Raw genomic sequence first — 20809 nt, 5'->3', positions numbered from 1 at the left:
CCTTTAAAAACGGCCAAAGCCAGCATACAATAAATGAACAAATGAAATAATGGATAGCCATTGGTGTTGGTGCATTTTTACCCAAGTCTGAGAGGGTTAGACTCATAAAAGGAAACCAGCAACGACAGCAGAACTTTCCTCGGCACTTAGAATCAATGACACAAGAGGAGGAGTGAACATACAGTCATCTTTAAAAAAGTGCTTACCAAATTAGAAGCTTATTAAAGAAAAACACACTGGTTGACATGTAAGTTAAACCAGTTGTTTTGATGCATAAACCACCTTGATTTTATATCAATATTTTTAAACAAGCTGTGGACATGGACATTTATTCAGCTGACAAACACCCTGATTATGCAACAGCACCGCCTACAACTGCAAAGCTCTCCAGCGAGTAGTGCGGTGCTCTGAACGGATAATTGGAGGTGAGCTTCCCTCCCTCCAAGACATCTACAGGAAGCGCTGCCTGAGGAAAGCGGGGAGGATCATCAAGGACTCCAGTCACCCCAGCCATAAACTGTTCAGACTGCTTCCATCAGGAAGGAGGTTCTGCAGCATCCGGTCCCGTACCAGCAGACTGAGAGACAGCTTCTTCCACCAGGCCATCAGACTGCTGAACACTTCATAGACACCTCAGCTTCACTACTGGAACTTTAACATTATGCACTCCATACTGTACAGTAATGCCACTGTTTTGCACATATTCAACTCTGTATATTTTTATATTTTTTATTTATTGTTTACTCTATTTAATTTGTAAAATATGTACACACACACACACACACACACACACACACACAGAAAAATATTTAGTATACACATCCAGAAATGCATACACTATTATATATTGTACATATATTTATTAGTTTCAGATGTAGCCATTCTTGTATTTTGCTTGTTTACATTATTGTATTTTGCACATCTCTGTTGCTTGTGAAGCTCGCACACAAGAATTTCACTCACATGTGCTGTACCAATGTACCTGCAACATGTGATGTGACAATAAAAGTGATTTGATTTGATTTAAAAGGATTATGCTGCCTCTTCATTTGTACATTGAAATGTTTTTTAGTCCCATTGCCACAGGTGCATAAAAGTAAGGGCCTAGCTCACTGAATTGAACTGAAGAACTCTACAGACCTTAGTTAGCATGTTAAATGTAAAAGTTAATGACAGTGTCAGGATGAGGTCGTGGACGAAAGAAGGAGGACCCAAACGCTGGACTCACAGGTAGGTGAAGATTGGTGTTTTATTGTCAACGGAGTGAACAAACAGAACAGAAGTAGGAAACGGCTGGCCGGCTGACTGAATGGATGAATGAAAGACTGACTGACAACTGACCGGCTGACCTGACGGAACTGAACAGAGGACAACCTAACGGCGGCGAGAACAACATCACAATAACATCAATGACACGACATTGGACTGGTTGAACTGAGGGACATAAATACACAGGCTGAGTGATGAGAGATTAGAACCTGGTGAGTACACAGCTGAACATAATGACCTAATGATAAACGGGAAGAGGACGGAACATAATGCACATGGACCAAGGCTAACACAATAAAACAGGAGGTGAAGCAGACAGAATATAAACAGTGAACATGAACTAAGAATACTGGGTCAAAGACCCAGAAACCCTGACAGACAGTTCTATTAGAAAAAGACAGAACTAGTATGACTTGTTTGTCAGAAGAAAGCCTCTCCTCTTTAAAAGAGCATGGCAGCAGGTATTAGCTTTGCAAAGTTTCATCTTAACAAACCTCAAGATTTCTGGAACAGGAAAACATTTCTTGTTGATTAAGAACTTAATTTAAAATATTTAAATTAAAATCTGCTAATAATAGACAAGGTTTTACTAGCAGAAGGGTGTTTTCATAATGAGGCATTGCTTTTGATATAATAACACAATTGAATAACAATTAAACCACTGGTAATTGTCAGTTAATGGTAAATATTGATTTCTATAAGAATAACATTGATAAAACTTCCTCTAGTGGTTTGGTTTTCTACACACAAAGATATCTAAGATGAAACATCAGTGTGAGGAACAATCAAACCTCCTTACCAGAACTTTGACAAGCAGAGCTAAACTGTTTCCCATAACACCCATGGTCATCTCCAAGCCCAACACAGTCACCAGAACCCACTTTTCTGGATTTGACCATGGAGAGTCAATGAATGCAGTCCCATTAAGCAACCCAGTCACTGTCACACAAGAAATACACAATACAGCAGAGTTTGTTATAACATTCGTGCTTCTGCAGGAAAAAGTCAAGTTTACCTTTTGTTTTCTTTTGTTTTCTTTTGTGGTTGTTTTGTCTCAAGCAAGCAACTGGTTACCTTTATGGCAATAATGGACCAATTATTATAGTTATATATTGATAATTATAATAATTGAATTAATTATAATTGTTATAGTTACATTTACTATTATTACTTTGAAAAGGAAGGTTTAGATTTAACTTAGAAAGTAAATGTTTTGAAAGTATATTTTTCTAATATACAACGTTTATATTTAAGGGTTTATATCAAAACTCTTTCAAATTTTGACAGCAAATAGGCTGCACTTACTTGTATGATGAGTCCTGTGTCCACAGCCTTCAACACTGGTTACTGGGTAGTTTGTAATAAGTCAGCACTAGCGCTCAGATAAAAGTGTCATCAAAACCATTTTCAATTAAAATTCACATGCTTCATTAAGCTCATAGAGAATGGCTCTGATGCACTTTCTGTGTGTGCTTTAAATGATCTTCTACGAACACTAATATTACTACTAGTTAACACCATCATCACATAAGTGAAAACAACACAGTGGTAAAATGTTATGCCATAAAATAAATGTGGAATTTTTCCAAATGAACAGGGAATAAACATCACTGTAATAGCAAATGCAGACACTATATTCCCAAAAGTATTCACTCACCATCCAAATCATTTATTTCAGGTGTTCCAGTCACTTCCATGTTGTTTAAAATCAAGCATTAGACTGCTTCTGCACAAACATTGTGTAGAAGTGAATTCCAGCATGGCACTGTGATAGGAGGACACTTTTGAAACAAGTCCAGTCATAACATTTTCCCACTACTAAATATTCCACAGTCAAATGTTAGTGGTATTAAAACAACGTAGAAACAAATGGGAAGAGCAACTCAACGATGACGTTTTCAGCCATGTAAAATCAAAGAGTTCGGTCAGCAGGTGCTAAGATGCATAGTGTGCAGAGGTCTTTCTTTCTGCAGAGTCAAACGGTACAGACCCCAAACTTCATGTGGCCTTCACATTAACTCAAGAATAGTGCGTAGAGACATTCATGGAATGAGTTTCTAAGGCCGAGCAGCTGCATCCAATTCTCACATCACCAAGCACAATGCAAAGCATTGCCAATGGATTTGATAACCGTGGAGACGTGCTCTCTGGAGTGCTGGCTCACATGTGTCTGTCTGGGTATGATGGTTGCCAAGAGAATGGCACTTATTGTGCCAAGTATAACGTCTGGTGAATTATGGTGTGAGGTTGTTTCAAGAGTTGGGCTCTGTCCCTTGGTTCCATGAAAAGAACATTTCATGATTTAACATGCAAAGACATGCTTCCGACTTTGTGGCAAGATTTTGGTCACCACCCTCACAGTGACATGTGACGACTCTGTGCCAGGGTCTTTGTGTAGCCCAATTATCTGCAGATGTTTCATCTGTGGTGAAATGACTATAGCCAACTAAGCTTGTAGAAGATGAAGATGTTTGTGGGGATGGCCCCTAACTGTGCATATTCCTGATCCTAACCCGGTAGAACGGCTTTGGGATGAACTTCTGTGAGCAGACCTCATCCAATACCAGTATGTGATCTCACAAACGCTGATCTGGAAGAATGGTAAAAAAAAAATCCCATAAACATACTCCTCAACTCAAACCTTCCCAAAAGAGTTGAAGCTGTTATAGGGAATGTCGACATCATATTAAACCCTATCAATTATTAATGGGATTGCACTAAAGTTCATGTGCTTGTGGAGGCAGATGAGAAAATACTTTATGGAATACGTAACAATGATCCTTGAAAATAAATCTTATATCACTGCAAAGCCTGTTTATTTTCCCTTAAATGGTGCAGCATTTGTAAACTTGGCCTTCAGTCTGGACATGGTAATGCACTATAGCTGGGTCCATGCTCACTGTGCTGCTAATCAGGCACCTGATGTGGGCTGGCATAAGCCTCCTTGGTGCGAGGAGAAAAATTGACTGACTGCCTGCAGTTAGCTGAGCTGAGCTCAGCAGTAACGCAAGGTCGTCGACTCTGTGGAGGAGGAAACGGCTTTCATGGGAGACTCCAGCAATTCAATCCACAGAAGATTTTACACTAGAACAACTTGTGACAACACTGATCAAAATCGTTGGTCACATGGATGCAGTGTTCACATTGCCATACTTTGTGATGATTAGGGACAATTTGCAACGATTTTATGTGCACGGCGCTCGAAAATCTGTCAAATGTTTCAGTACGACTTTGCTGAGCTACGAAGCCGCACCGCTTGATGGATTGTGGGAGCGTTACGGCTATCGTAGGCGGAGCCTCGCGGAGTGATACGTACTGTGCTTCAACATAATGTTACCGTACTGTGTGTGTATAAGCTCTTTTTAAGTGTTGTGGATATTATACATGGTTATGCTGAGGATGTGTCGGCCAGTTTCCACTGGAAATACCTTTTGGTTAAACTGTCTGCGAGGAGTTTGCACTGTTACATTTTTATATAACTTTAATGCACATAAACAACAGCTGCTTGTTTAAGTGAAAATACATTGATGGTTTTTGCACTAACAGTTGTGGAGTTGTAAAGTATTTTGTCTCGTGTCAGTTATATCTTTATCGCAAATTTTCAAATGTACATCGTGATAAATATTTTTGGTCATATCGCCCTGCTCTAGAGACAACTGTTTATAAAATTTATAGTCATACTCAAAAGGTCTCATCAAGTCCATATTCGATGTATGCTGTTATCAGTGTTTGAATGATAGCATGGCTGTGGTGTCATATCAGTGTATGCTCTCGATGTTTGCTGATATCAAACGGTGGTATGAGGACCACTGTAGGTAATCTTTGTAGTGATACTCAGAAGGTTTATCTTATAAAGTCCTTCTTTTGTTTTATTTAGACCTGGTTTAATTCTGGTATAGAACCAGTTGAATATTTGTATATAATCCCTGCAGCTGACTCTATAACAGTCACCAGGCTTTTTAAAACTGAGAGCTAGATCTGTGAACAGTCTGGTTCATCTTTAGTTATATGATAATAACAATTCTATCTTGATATGCTGTCTTATCACAGGTTCATTTTCAAAACAGGCCTGGGTCGTGTAGCAGCCAACAACTCCACAGAGGCTGTCCTGGTGAGGGCGATGGCCCACTTCTCGGCGGAGGGAGCAGCGTCTTGGCAGCCAAAAGAGCAGCCCATTTGAAGTCCCAGCGACTTCCCCACAACGGCTCTGAGCCACCCACAAACCTCTGAAGAGCTTTCCTGCCTTTTTAAAAAAATTCTTAATAAATGGAGCTTGCCTCCAAAATAACCTAACCTCTCTTTATTCTCTTAAATAACTGGCCTTCACTGTGTTCCTAGTATATTTTTTCATTAGTATAATATGAAATCAATTCTACATGTCAAGTTGTGTGCCAGTATTTGCGGTGTAGTAGAACTGAGACATTAGTCATTACAAAAATGTATTTGAAATAATATTAAACTTCTCAAACATTAAACATAAATATATCAAATATAACTATTTACAGAGAGACAGGAATAAGAATGGGGGGAGAATGATTTTAAATTTAAACATTTTAAAGACAAAGCCCAGCTTTAAACCCAGCTGTATTCATTCAAGAAGTCAGATGACACAAACTAGTTAAAATAAATATATGTATTAAAGAGATGAAGAGTTGAATAATTTCCTGCTGCTCTCCTGTGGAACCAGCTGCTGGGGACTTGGACACCACTATTTTGACACTGGTGTTTAATTATGTAATTAATTATTAAATAATTAGACAAATAATAATTCATTAATCACTAATAAGTGTGTAATGATGATCTTTGGCCCTCTCTATCAGAGTGTGTCCTGTCTCCCTCTGCTCTCTTTCCCCTCACCCCCACCCGGCCACAGCAGCTGGCTGCCCCTCCCTGAGCCTGGCTCTGCAGGAGGTTTCTTCCTGGGTCCATTTCCACCCTGGCAGTCAGCCGACTGACTATATTTATTTATTGCTAATGCTCATATTCTCAGGGTGTTCCCTCCTGCTCACTCCCAGTATACACACTACTTTTGCTTTCTTCTCACGTGTCGCTCTGTTTTCATCGTTCCAGGTCGTCTGTCTTCTCACCGTCCTCCTGCATTTTCCTCCTCTGAATCAGCGCTTCGGTGTAACTGGAGACTCAAGCTTTGACTTGTGACCCAGTACTTCCTGCCATCCTGCAAGAGAGGGATATCCCTGGAAGCTGCCACACTGACTGTCTACAAAGAAATTTTCCAGATAGTTAAATACCAGTTAAATTATGCAGACATGAAAACTGGGAATGCCAGATGTTTTATTTACCGTCATTGGAAAGCTGAGGCATATGTCTCAGTTTTATCCTGTTAGTTCTGTGTCATGGTTTTTTTTTAACCCTTTTTACCTTAGTGGGAGAAACGAGGGAGGAATATATTTGGTCCTCTGGGTATGGATGTCTGAGTGAGGTAATAAAAGTTAATGTTGTGTGTGTGTGTGTAATGCTTAGGTGGGAGGGAGTGAAAAGGAGACAGAGCAGGGTCATAACTCTTCAAACTGTGCTGCCTGCGAAGGGAAGAGTGTTCACTATTCACAGTTTAACTCCCTTGCTGTGAAATGTTTCAAGGTTAAATGTTTTGGACTTATTAGCTCTTCTACACTTTAGCTTTGGTCTGTCTTCCCTTACTTTAAACACCTCTAAGACTCTTTACCAGACTGTGACTCAGACAGAGTGCTCAGGAGATGCAGAAGACCGGCGGGAAGAAGCGAGTTCCAAGGACCAGCAGCAACCTCACAAAATCAGCTCCTCAGTGAGTAACAGACAAGAGTATCATGGATACTCAGGGATATTCTTATTAGTAAAATATAACAATTATACAGAAGGAAAAAGAAAATTTAATAGGGTGTAACTTAAACTTAAGAGGGGAATCTGGTTTAACAGCGTTGGGTGATTTATTCTTTATTTACAAAATGTTTCCATCTGGTGAAATACCTAGCGTTGTGTAGACTGTGTAGAAGGTTATTTCCCTTTTTTACCCAATACTACACGCATGTAAGCATGTATGCCTATTATATTTATATTATTGTTATATTTTTGTAAGTGATAATGTGATAATAGGAAACTCATACCTTCCAAGATGGTAGTGTACTAGTGATTCTGCCTGATCATATACACACATATGTCTCATATGCATCTCAGTCGGGTTTAGTTCAGCATCAGAGCACTTCCTCCAGTTTATAGGGCCTGTTCTGTCTTTTTGTCCTGCTATGTTCAAATCAAACAGGATGTTACGTCAGAGAACAATGTTGTGGTTAAAATGTGTCTTCTGAATGAATGCTTGTCTACATGTGTCATGGTGTGAACAAAAAACATTTTGGGGCCTTTTTTGGGGCTTAAAACAAAAAAATTACATTTGGCATCAGACCAAAGTCAGAGCTTCACTGTCCTAATGTCTGTTCCTCGTTTTTCTTACTTTCCATCAGTAGTTGTTTCAGACCTCATTTCAGATTGTGAGGCTCTGACATCATCCTGTGTACATGAGAAAATGAGATTTCTCTTTATTTAGCTGGGGACGTTTTGTCATATGGATTACTGCAGTAGTTGACTTACGCTACTTTGTTTTTGTTGTACAGCAATATTACCTTACCACAAGAAAACTGTTGATTTAAACATTAAGTAAGAGGCACTACTAACGCATTAGGATTTTTCTCTGTTTTGCTTTGACCATAGGAAGAACCACGCGTAATTATTGGATCATAAGCTGTTCTGTCCACTAACAACATCTTATAAAGAAAAGAAGACAAAGATGTTGGTATATAAAGACCGAAGTGTCAGAGCAGCGCCTTCATGAGTTTATTTTTGCTGTAAGAATTCACCCCTGTCTCTGGATGTGTTTTGATACCAGCATCAGTTAGACATATGCATCAATTTTAACTTCATATAAAGATAAAGCTCATTGTTAGCTGGAGATAAATAAACTGGTACGCTCACGTTAAGGTGAGGAAGGAAGTTGACAGCACGCTCTCCTAGTGATGCTGTTTAAAATGTAAATGGATGAATAACATGAGCCAACAAGAAAAGATGTCGAAACTTTGAAATGTTGTTAGAAAACAGAGTCTCTGCTCTTTCTGCCATTGTTGGTGAGATTTCTTAAACTGTGATAAAAATGCTGTATTCAGACAAGACTGGCTCACTTTATGTTTGCTTCGATTAGTGGCCGAGATTTGAACAACATCTGCACATGAAATGGATGATAACTAAAGGAATATGTTTCAGGTGTGAGGGTGTAACTAACTGCTGGCGAACTTGTGGATATGTTGGGTTTGTATTTGGACTTGATCCTCTTGAAGGAACACCAGATTTCAGCACAAGACTTTGCTTCATGTCATGATGCATGTTCAGTCATCCGGGTAAGGAAATCCCAAAAGCTGATCCTGTTCATCTGGACGTTTTCAGTGGGAGAAATGTTTCATCACTCATCCAGGTGACTTCCTTAGTCTCAGCTGACTTCTAAACAGTACATCTGCACAATGACTGAAGCTATCGCAGTGATCGCAGCCACTCGTGGTCTTTTCAGTTCTCCCACTGAAAACGTCCAGATGAACAGAATCCATCTTTTGAATTTGCTTCACATTATTATGAAATATGGAGAAAGGTTTATTATACATACTTACTAATCTTATACTAGATTGTTTCGTGGTTCTGTAATCTTAAATAAGCTGCATTACTCCTGTTTCGTAAAGACATAGGCTTTGTGTTGGTGTCCACTTTGGAATAGCATGCCTAAAAAAACTACGACTGATCGGTATGTATATTTCACAACTACTAAAGCACGATAATCCAAGAGATAAAAAGTACACGTCTCTAATGTTTTTCTGTTAGCTGTCATCCAACGACTTCTGTAATTATATTTCAGACATGTGTGAAACACGATGTGCGATCCAACCCCTTCACTGGCTCGCAGTGATGACACGGTCTAGTGTTACATATCTTTTACTTCATCGCTGCCATCATTTCTATTTTTGGGTCGGGCATGTGCATTTGTACTGGGATACACTGGCTACGATATGGTGAATGCAGCCTTTCTACACTCTTTTTTCCAGAGACACTTTATGTGATAGTTTGTGCATGTAACATGTAACTTCCCTGTCTTTTGCAACACTGCTGAACACTTTTATTATCAGAGTAATGCCCATATGGTAGCTACGGCAGCTTCTGCTCAGGTCAAGCCTCAGTGCAGCCCAGTCCAGTTTAGATACCCTGAAGAGCCTTAATGACAAGTTTTTAACTGCTTGTGAAATTGTTAAGACTAGGGACAATAAATAAATAATAATACATAAAGTAATATATTTATAATAGCACACATATTCTGATATATAGGTTGATATGTTCTACTTGCAAAACATACAGAATCTGGCAATTTATGTGCAGTGATGGGAATAACGGCGTTACAAGTAACGGCGTTACTAACAGCGTTACGTTTTTCAGTAACGAGTAATCTAATTACTATTCCTATCGTTACAACGCCGTTACCGTTACTAACAAGAAACTGCGGCGCGGTCGCGTTACTATTTTACAGCAAACAGACGGTTGAAGCTGTCTGTAGTTTACAGCATCTTATATCAGCTGCACAGAAGTAGCTGTAAGTAATCTGGGCGCTGCAGCTTTAAGCAGCAGCGCTCCCGCGGACAGCGATCACTTTCTGCCCGACGATCACTTTTTGGCACAACACCTGGAGCTCAGGGGGCAAAACAATGGCATGAGTGCTGCTGTTTGACTGAGGAAGAATAAAGTAGTCGTGGTAAGCCGATCACATGACCACTTCAAGATGACAAAGCAACAAGGTGCCAGTTTTTAAATTGTGCTGATAGGCCACGTAAAACCAGACTCATGATAAACAATATATACGTGTGTTTACTGTCTGAGGACAGCGCAGCGAGACCTCTCTGCTAATGAGCAAAAAAGAAAAATCAAACCAAAATCAGCCCGTTCATGTTGGTGCAAAAATGCACCATGTTGATATGGCAACATGACATTTGGTTGTTTAGGAAGATTTAGGAGTGACGGCGAGAGAGAGAGAGAGTTTTGAGATGTGAGAGATGTTTGCAGTGTGTAGTTAATGTGTTGTCTTGTGTAGTTAGTGTGTAGTGTTGTGGATAGTGTTGTGTTGTGTGTCAGAACAATGAGGCGACTGCTGTCTCCAGGTAGAAACAGGAGTGACACACCTGCTGCTGTCAGACCTGCAGGTATCAGGCTGTGATGTTTCCTTTATAGTGGACAGAAATATTTGGAGTGACACAAATAATTTGTGGCATCTTATTGAATTTTGTCTGATTTTAGATCAATTGTGTTAACACAGTAGTCAAAATGAAAACATGACTGTAAATTCAGACACGTGAGGTTGTGCTGAAAAGAATGACACCAAACAAGGCAAAGTAACTAGTGAAGGTGAAATGTAGAGGAAACATCAGAAGTAGTTAAAAATGGCCGATTATACCCTGGACCCCAGAGGGTTAAACACTTTTTTAAAGTAACACAATAGTAAACGCGTATGGCTGCATTCATGGGTGTAGATGTCCAAAAAGCCTATGGCCCATAATAATAATGGAGTGGATTTATATAGCACTTTACAATGCCACTATTCATTCTCTCTCACATTCACACACTGGTGGAGGCAGCTACAGTTGTAGCCACAGCTGCCCTGGGGCAGACTGACAGAAGCGAGGCTGCCATATCGCACCATCGGCCCCTCTGGCCAACACCAGTAGGCAAGTAGGGTAAAGTGTCTTGCCCAGGGACACAACGACCAGGACAGAGAGGCCAGGGATCGAACCGGCGACCTTCCGGTTACAGATGCGATTCCCAACCCCCTGAGCCACGGTCGCCCCCGATAACAATAATAAATCTGACTCGTCCTATATATTACACAAACACAGTGGACGTTGTTCAAAGTGCCATCACTTTCACTGTCTGATGAAGCCAATGTTGTTACTTCTCGCAGGTCTTAAGACAGTAATGCTGCTGTCAACACCACCTGAGACATGCATCGTGTGAGATCAGACACGTGTGTGTAGCACTTTTATTTAACTTTAAAAACAAATGTTCTTGGCACTATCAAATAATCAGGCATCGGTAAAGTTTCCTGCTGCTTGTTGCGTCTTATATAAAAGTCAAAGGCTACAGCAGACGCAGTTTGGCATTTAGAGTCCACAAGAGAGGAGCGGGCACCTTGTGATCCCCCTGCTGCTGCAATCACAGACAGCTTTACGACGAGCAGCCGCTTTGGTCCGTCCTGTCCAGACAGCTCTCGGACGCCGGTCACAAGACAGACAATATGGGAGCCATTTCCCTGGACACACAGACAGGGAGGGAGGGAGCACTTGAGCACATCCTTTCACGGTTTCTTGGACGGTCACGTACATGGAGACAATCACATCCAGTCTCAGCCTTTTTTGAATTACAGTTATTTTAGTGATGGCGTTTGAAGCTTCGCCATCTCTGACTAACTGCTTAATCTAATTTTTACAGACAGACAGACTCACACCACCCATATCAAAAATGATTTGTCCGTGATCATCAACCGTATCTAAACAGTGGACATGCACAGCTTCCAGTTCTGAAATGTGAAGCCAGCGCAAAAGCATCATAAACCTGCTGTCACAGTCTGGCAGAGGCAGACTGAATGGGGTGACAAAGAGGACTCTAAACGCACACACCAAGGAACGTGGAACAAAACTTGAATGTTAACAAAAGCGAGCCGTTTAATAAGGCTGAAAAAATAAAAAATAAAAACATTGCAAACCAAAAGGCACACGGACACCGGGGGGAAACTAACTCGAACTAAACTTGGAAAACTGAATGCTGATCAAAAAATACAAAGAGCAAAACCATAAACATGGAAAATCCTGGAAACATGGAAACATGACGAAGAAAAGCTGACGACCTGACAATGAATGAACAGACTAAATTCACACAAGGGTGGTTAGGGGAAATGGAAACAAATGGGGAAACAGCTGACACTAATCTGACATAACGAGACAAAGGAAGCAAAGCTGACTACACTGACATAGGACAAAGACCTTCAAAATAAATCAGGAGACATGACAACACAACTTCACGACATGGACAAGAAGATAAGAAACATGACAGACTAACACAGAAGATCTAAGAGAAACATAACTAATACCAAACTAGAAGCAGCCAAAAGACAATCCACACCTGCATTCTGTCTAAAGACCATCAGAAAGTGACTGCTGTCATTGCTTTGGGCCCATTGTTACATAACTTGTGCCATTTAAGCATGCTTTGAAGTCATGTCTAATCAATTTAACAATCAGTGGAACCATAACAGCTGAATGGGCTTATCAAAATGATCCATTCCTGTGAGTCTCTACAGTGAAACGGCACCTGAGGCCCACACAAGTCTGGATAGATGGTCGAGTTGAATTATCCCTAATCCTCACCGTGACTACATAAGTCATAAAAGTTAAAGACACACAGACAGACACTATTTGACCTTCAGACATCAAGGAAACTGACAACCATTTAAAGTAGAGAGTCATGGTTCTGCTGTCCAGCTCATGTGGTCCACAACTTTGTTCTTGTTTAGACAGACTCTTAAAATAGTTGTACTAGACTCACAGCTGTCACTGTAAAGTCAATACAGAGTGGAACATACCAGCCAAAGTCAAACTTGCAGTAAATTCATGAATTCAGTTCAATTCAATTCAATTTTATCTATATAGCACCAAATCACAACAAAAAAGGGAGGGGCGGGGCCAACTGGTTGGGGATGATGGGAGGAAGACAGAAAGACATGCTGGGGAAGGGAGCTAGAGGTTAATAATAACTATTAATTAAATGCAGATGGGTGTATAAACACATAGAAAAAGGTGATAGAAAAAATAACACCCAGTGCATCATGGGAATCCCCAGCAGCCTACACCTACTGCAGCATAACTAAGGGAGGATTCAGGGTCACCTGGTCCAGCCCTAACTATATGCTTTAGCAAAAAGGAAAGTTTGAAGCCTAATCTTGAAAGTAGAGATAGTGTCTGTCTCCTGAATCCAAACTGGAAGCTGGTTCCACAGAAGAGGGGCCTGAAAACTGAAGGCTCTGCCTCCCATTCTACTTTTAAATACTCTAGGAACAACAAGTAGGCCTGCAGAGCGAGAGCGAAGTGCTCTAATAGGGTGATATGGTACTACAAGGTCATTGAGATAAAACAGGCCCCACTGCAGCGCAGTACCTGTAATACCTACAGCATGTTCTAATCGCTCTAATAGGATATTATGGTCGACAGTATCGAACGCTGCACTGAGGTCTAGCAGGACAAGCACAGAGATGAGTCCACTGTCAGAGGCCATAAGAAGATCATTTGTAACCTTCACTAAAGCTGTTTCTGTGCTGTGATGAGCTCTGAAACCTGACTGAAACTCTTCAAATAAACCTCTGCAGATGATCTGTTAGCTGTTTGACAACTACTCTTTCAAGGATGTTTGATATGAAAGGAAGGTTGGAGATTGGCCTATAATTAGCTAAGACTGCTGGGTCTAGAGATGCTTTTTGAGTAAAGGTTTAACTACAGCCAGCTTGTCTTATTAAAGACTCACTCATTTAAAAAATTTAGTGACCACTGTTTGTTGTGGTGTATAGACTTTCTAATTAGGCTCTTTTAAACACACACACTTTTTATAAATACTTTATATGAACAAATGAGAGCAAACACAACACCAATGATTCAGTTAAATTCAGATAAACCCACCGTTAACTGCAGTCCAAAAAGGGAAACCCTAACCCTTCACTATAATGTAAAAAACTATAATATAAAATTACAAAGACTTTGAAGATCACTTTAAAAAAGATTCCAAGAATCTGGAGGAATCTCAAGGCTGAAAATCAACAGTGGGCCTCTGTGATCTTCAGGCTCTGCATTTAGAAACAAGCATGATTCTGTCGTGGGAACCACTGCATGGGCTCAGGAACAGCTCCACAAATCATTGCCTGTGAATACAGTACTGTGCCTTCCTGCAGGTTAAGATAAGATAAGATAAGATAAGATAAGATAAGATAGAACTTTATTAATCCCTCGGGTGGGTTCCTCTGGGAAATTCGACTTCCAAAAAGCACAGCAACGACCGAAGTTACAGTTACAGAATTGTTATATATATATATATATATATATATATATATATATATATATATATATATATATATATATATATATATATATATATATATACACACACACACACATATATATAAATACAGAGACAAATATAAATAAAATATACAAAGGGGATAAATAGAATAAATAGGAATAAAAAATAAAAATACAAGTGAATTGCACATTTCAAGTATTGAGTCTATTGCACTGTTGACTATTTACAAAAAGTATTGCACAAGGTATTGTACAGTGAGGTGCAGAGGCACTACAGCTTAGTTGTTCCCCCCTCCTTTGTCCTCCTGTTTCCCCTCCCTCTCCCCTCCAGAGAGGAGTTAAACAGTCTGATGGCGTGTGGGACAAAGGAGTTTTTAAGTCTGTTAGTTCTTGTCTTGGGGAGAAGCAACCTGTCACTGAACAGACTCTTCTGATTGTTTATGGCCGTGTGCAGAGGATGCCCAGCATTGTTCATAATGTCCATCAGTTTCTTTAATGTCCTTTTCTCTGCCACTGTCACCAGAGTGTCCAGCTTCATGCCGACCACAGAGCTAGCCTTCCTGATCAGTTTCTCCAGCCTGGATGAGTCCTTCTTTGCTGTGCTGCTCCCCCAGCACACCACAGCATAGAAAAGTACTCCAGCAACCACCGACTGGTAAAACATCCTCAGGAGCTTCCTGCAGATGTTAAAAGACCTCAGCCTCCTGAGGAAGTACAGTCGGCTTTGGGCTTTTTTATACAGGTGCTCTGTGTTGCATGACCAGTCCAGTTTATTGTCCACCCACAGCCCGAGGTACTTGTACTTGTTGTCCACCTCCACCTCCTCCCCCTCTATCTGAACCGGCAGTGGACCTTCTCTGGACCTCCCGAAGTCCACAACCAGTTCCTTAGTCTTTGAGGTGTTGAGTTGCAGGTGGTTTGTGTGACTCCATGCGACAAAGTTCCTCACCAGACTTCTGTACTCCTCTTCCTGATCATCCCAGATACACCCCATGATGGCTGTGTCGTCTGCAAACTTCTGAATATGGCATAATTCAGAGTTGTAGCAGAAGTCAGAGGTGTACAGGGTGAAGAGAAGAGGGGACAGCACAGTTCCCTGTGGTGCTCCTGTGCTGCTGACCACAGTGTCAGACGTGATGTCCTTCAGCCTGACGTACTGTGGTCTGTCGGTGAGGTAGTCGGAGATCCAAGCCACCAGGCAGGGGTCCACCTCCATCCTGTTCAGTTTTTCCTGAAGCATACAGGGCCGGATGGTATTAAAGGCACTGGAAAAGTCAAGAAACAGGATCCTGACCGTGCCTTTTCCCCCATCCAGGTGTGAGTGGGCTCTGTGTAGGAGGTACAGGATGGCATCCTCCACTCCGACACCCGCCTTGTATGCAAACTGTAGTGGGTCCTGGGCATGTTGTACCTGTGGTCGGAGGAAGTTGAGGAAGAGCCCTCAAAGCTAAAGGTTAAAGCTGCAGTGTGAAAAGAAGAAGCCACATGTGAACATTGCCGTCTGCGTCTCTGCACCAAAGCCCATTTAAAATGGACTGAATGTTCTGTGGACATGGAAGCTGCAGAGTATCGTCAGAACCAACTGACTGCAGCTAGAATCAGTCACTATGTCAGACCACAACTGAGCCATGTTGCTTTCCCAAAGTTAAGCAGCTACTGCTGTGAGATAGTGGATGTGTGTAAATACTGTGACTAGAGGAAAAGCTGGGAATATCCTGAATATTGCAGAGACAGAGTGACAACCCTTCTTGCTCACATTCACTGCTACAATCAGCTTAGATAAACACGCTTACATGCATGTTGTGACTGTGGGGAAAAGACTCTGTGGTACCACCAACTCAGAGAAACTGCACCACGCTTCCAGCCTGTTCTGCTCCATTCAGGTGACCTAAACAGTGGTTGTTATTCCTGACAGCATATTAATCTACTCTCTACGCAAACACTCGATATGGATGCGCTAATTAAGTCATCTCGATGACTCAAGGCAGGAATCGTATCTGGGTGTAGATACAGGTATCGAGTTGAGTGGGAACATGAGGTCTAACTCCACAGCATGTGGCTCATCCTGAACAAGACTCCATGTGTCCAAGTATTCTCAGTGGTAGTGTTATTTAAGTCAGCAACTCAAATTCATCAAACTAATGGGAGTTATGTTGAAAGCTATAGTAAAATAGACAGAGCCCTGACGAGCTCGATTCAACCTCAAAACAAAGTGTGAGAGACATGACAGACAGAAACCTCAGTCACAGCAGACAAGAAGCCATAACGCATCGCCACAAGGCTAAAACACACACACTCAGTGAACAGTTGCTGATAAAGTTCAACCCCTGACATTCAGTTTAAAATGAGCCAGCAGTGCAAACTCATTGCAGAAACAGATGACCACATTGCAGCCATTAGACTTGAGTCTCTCACATAACACATACGTTGCATAGTTGAACTTGAGAGAGTTGTTTTGCTTTATTTTTAATGTCTGACTGCTCGACAAAGACTGCAGTCTATATACTCTATAGTGGTAAGATTCTAAATTAGCAAGAAGGCCTATTAATCATAGTGGCACTAACCAACAAGTCATCTATGAAATGTAGCTAGAGGGGAGTTTGCTACTCTGACATTTGAGTCAAATATTATCCAGAGGTGTGCTGGACACTCTAGTTTACAACTTCAAACTGCGCCTCAGAATTTGAAGTAAGAAAGAAATAGAACTTCTTAACACTAGGTGTCACGGTTCTGGCTCCGTTGGACCCAGTATTTTGAGTTCATTATGTTTTGGTACTTTTGCATCATGGATTTTCCTTTATGTTTCTCTGGTACTTGGTGTTTCAGTTATCTTGGTGTTTTTCTATATTATGATTTATGATCTGATACTGTTGTGATTATGATTATCATTTAGTAGCCTTTGGTCAGTGTCAAGTCTGTCTCTGTCTAGTCTGTGTCTTAGTAAAGTGTGTTTTGTTTCCTGTTTTACTTTGAAGGTTCTTGTTCCTGTCTGATGTTAGTATGTGCAGCTTTGTTCCCCCTGTCTCGTTAGCCCTGATCTCTCCCAGCTGTGTCTCCCTCCTGTTGCCAATTTCCCCGTTACTACCCTGTGTATATAAGCCCTGTGTTTTCCCATGCTCAGTGTCGCGTCGTACCATCAGATTATGCCTGTGTGTTCTTGGTCTCAGTGTTCCGTCCTCACTTTATGTTTGTTTTCCTGCCAGCAATAAAGCTGAGGTTTTTTGAGTTACATTCCATTTTCCGAGTCCTGCATTTGGATCCTCATCTCTGCCTGCCCGCACACAGAGCCTTGACACTAGGTCTTTGAGTTTGGACTTTTTCATTCTTTGTAATCTAGATTTTCATTTGCTCTTGATCTGTTATCATGCCTCCTGTTTCAGGTGCTCTCCGACCTGTTGCTTGTTTTCTCCCTCGCTGTTCGATCCCTCTCAAAAGCTCAATTAACCATTATCTACACGGTAGCCCTCCTCAACTGAGTAACGAGTTCCACCACAGGAAATGGGATAGTGTTTTCTTTTCTGAAGAAGTGTGTGTGTGTGTCGGTCCGCAGTCATCCAGGTCATGGTAGTCTAAGGAGCTTGGAAAGAAAGCGACTGGACTTTTTTAAGTTGCTTGAAGACGTTTCACCTCTAATCCGAGAGGCTTCTTCAGGTCTAAAACCGAATGCTGGAGATTCCCAGGTATTTAAACCCTAGTGGGAGTTCCATTAGTATCTACTCGGATCGACTAGGTTCATTGACCCGCTATTGATCATCAACCGCACCACATGAGCCAAGGTGTGAAAATCAGCAGAGGTTTCGTGTGACACCTCCTGTGAGAGCTTGCCTAACCCAGTCATGTGACCTAGTGAGGTCACCTGACCCAAGATGTGCGTGGGAGGCTGTGGCACCTGTGAAGTCATCTCAAAACTGCATCATAAGTTGCAGACAGTTGTCGCAAGCCACACCCTATATTCAAAGATGGTCGTTTACGGCGTACATAAAGGACCTCTCTCAAACCGTCATGTCTGTCCAAAATGTGAACTATGGTGTTAGGTTTATGTTGGAACAAACCTATTGCTGGAACAGCCGAGACAATTCTACTACAATGGCAAAAGCAAGACACAAGTCACCAGAGCTCTTCGTGTGATCTCGTGCACGAGGGAGATGACTGAGACTGGGACAACTCCCACTAGGGTTTAAATACCTGTAAATCTCTACCACTTGGTTTTAAAACTAAGGAAACCTCTCGGATTAGAGCTGAAACGTCTTTAAGAAACTTAAAGAATTTAAATCGCTTTATTTCCAAGCTCCTTAGACTTTTTTTGATGAAGCTTTGTTCATTAAAGTTCCACTAAAGCTTGGGGGCGACCGTGGCTCAGGGGGTTGGGAAGCACATCTGTAACCAGAAGGTGGCCGGTTCGATCCCGGGCTCGTTGTGTCCTTGGGCAAGACACTTTACCCTACCGCCTACTGGTGTTGGCCAGAGGGGCTGATGGCGCGATATGGCAGCCTCGCCTCTGTCAGTCTGCCCCAGGGCACCTGTGGCTACAACCGTATCTTGCCTCCACCAGTGTATGAATGTGAGAGTGAATGAATAGTGGGATTGTAAAGCACTTTGGGTGCCTTGAAAAGCGCTATATAAATCCACTCCATTATTATTATTAAAGTGCACACTTTGCCTCTCAGTAGCTGCAAATTGCATCTAGTCATTAAAGTACACTGTTTTTTTTTCTGCCTGTCCCATTTGGTTCTTTAGCCATCAGAATTGTTGTCTGAAGACCAACAAGGATACCCAATGGATTTACTTGATATTTTGCCAAATGGATCATCGTGGCATTGCCGTATTGGTCCATTTGATCAACCTTTGTTTTTATTATTTATTTTATTTTATTTTCAGTTGTTACAGACGGGACAGACATGAGTGAGGGATAGGAAAGGGAGAGAGAAAGAGGAAGGAAAAGAAAAACAGAAGGGGAGAGGGACAGTGAGAAAGGGGAAACAAATCTCCTGGATCACCTGTTGAGAGAAAAAGAATAGAAAACAAGCAAAAAAAAACAGAGCAACATACTAAACACAACACCATCGCATTAATCTAGCTAAGTGTAAAGAGCAGTAAATACTAAATATTGAATGTTGTTGTGCAGCACGCAGGACAGACAGCGCACAATGTGCTTTGAAGTAGCAGCCAAGAAAGGTGTAATTTAAGTCTATGAACAGTGAACACGCGTGTGCACACCTGTGTGGGTCAGCGCGCTTGTATTCAAAAGGTTTCCCCGTGTAATGGTCTGCTAGAGGGTCTAGAGAGCCATAGCCCCATCCCCCAGGGCACGAAGCAGGCATGGAGGAGATCCAGGACCCAGACATCCAGAGGCCCCAGAGTGCGAGAGCTCAAGGAGGACCACCGGAGGGGCATCCGTGCCACCCTCATGGGAAGGGCTGAGGATCCCCAGACGAGGGATCACCCAGTAGCCACCGAGCAGAGGCTAGAGGGGGCTGCACCGGCGTGCTGTTAAAAAAAATCTTTGAAAAACGGTCATATTCCAGCAGGGCGCCAAAATACTACCGTAAACTAACAGAAAATAACTTCCTCATGAAAATACGGTTATTTTCAGTAATGTAAATAGGGTTTGTTGCGCTAATTTTACATGGGATTCTGCCTTTTCCAAGTGCTTTTAGACATTAAATTAGGAACATTTTAACGTGATCAAACAATGAAATTACCTGTAAACAAGGTCACTGAATGTGGCAATATGAATCATAATACGTAAATGTACAGAAATATACAGTTAACGTAAATAATAATGGATTGCATGCCCTGGGACAGACCGACAGAGGCGAGGCCTCTTTATTGTGGTTTATTTATTTACAAAACTGTAAAATGCAGTAAAATACTTTCACATTAGGATTTTCCTACAGCACAGTCATACCCGCAACCTTGTGGTTGTTAGTTCACATTCATTGGCCGATGCTTAGTGTCATGTTATTATGTGTCCCAACATCCAATGGCATGTCACATTGTTTTCATGGCCACACCCTCACCCCAGGTGCAGAGGCCTCTTTCTGTTCAGGAATGTTGGGAATACTTTGAGATTTATATTAATTGCAATTCCTACCTCTACATTTATTTTTTAAAATATATAATTAGCACAGCGTGGCCGTGCAATGTTTTATGTTTTTATTCCTATTAATTATATTTTCACTTGTTACCTCTGAATTATTGAATCAGACCTGGATGACATGAACTTTTCAGCAAACTTACAATTCAAATGCTCCTTTAATTATTGATTATCTCATTAATTTTCGATCATTTTATATATTTTCCATAGTATTACATTTGAATTTAACAGATCATTCTCTCACATAACAGACAAATATTTGTGAGATTATGATACATTTCTGAATGTATCTTTACAATCTAAATATGCA

General features: G+C 41.2%; 1 protein-coding gene across 2 annotated transcripts in view; it reads left to right on the top strand.

Annotated features, from left to right (window-relative positions):
- The first annotated feature begins 6818 nt into the window (after positions 1-6818).
- LOC146571845 (uncharacterized) overlaps positions 6819-20809 on the top strand; it is a 47353-nt gene continuing 33362 nt past the window's right edge. The window contains exon 1 of one of the 2 annotated variants that reach the window (XM_085275817.1): positions 6819-7051. In XM_085275817.1, the coding sequence (XP_085131943.1) occupies positions 6984-7051 (68 nt within the window). In that variant the 5' untranslated portion in view covers positions 6819-6983. The remainder of the gene's footprint in view (positions 7052-20809) is intronic. The other variant, XM_085275816.1, reaches the window with a different exon arrangement.

The sequence above is a fragment of the Mchenga conophoros genome, linkage group LG6 (genome assembly GCF_057382185.1).
Source record: "Mchenga conophoros isolate Kocher_MC1m ecotype Shallow Benthic linkage group LG6, M_conophoros_male_GT1.1, whole genome shotgun sequence".
Lineage (NCBI taxonomy): Eukaryota > Metazoa > Chordata > Actinopteri > Cichliformes > Cichlidae > Mchenga > Mchenga conophoros.
Note: the sequence above shows the minus strand (reverse complement) of the source record. Positions and strands in the feature narration are given on the sequence as shown.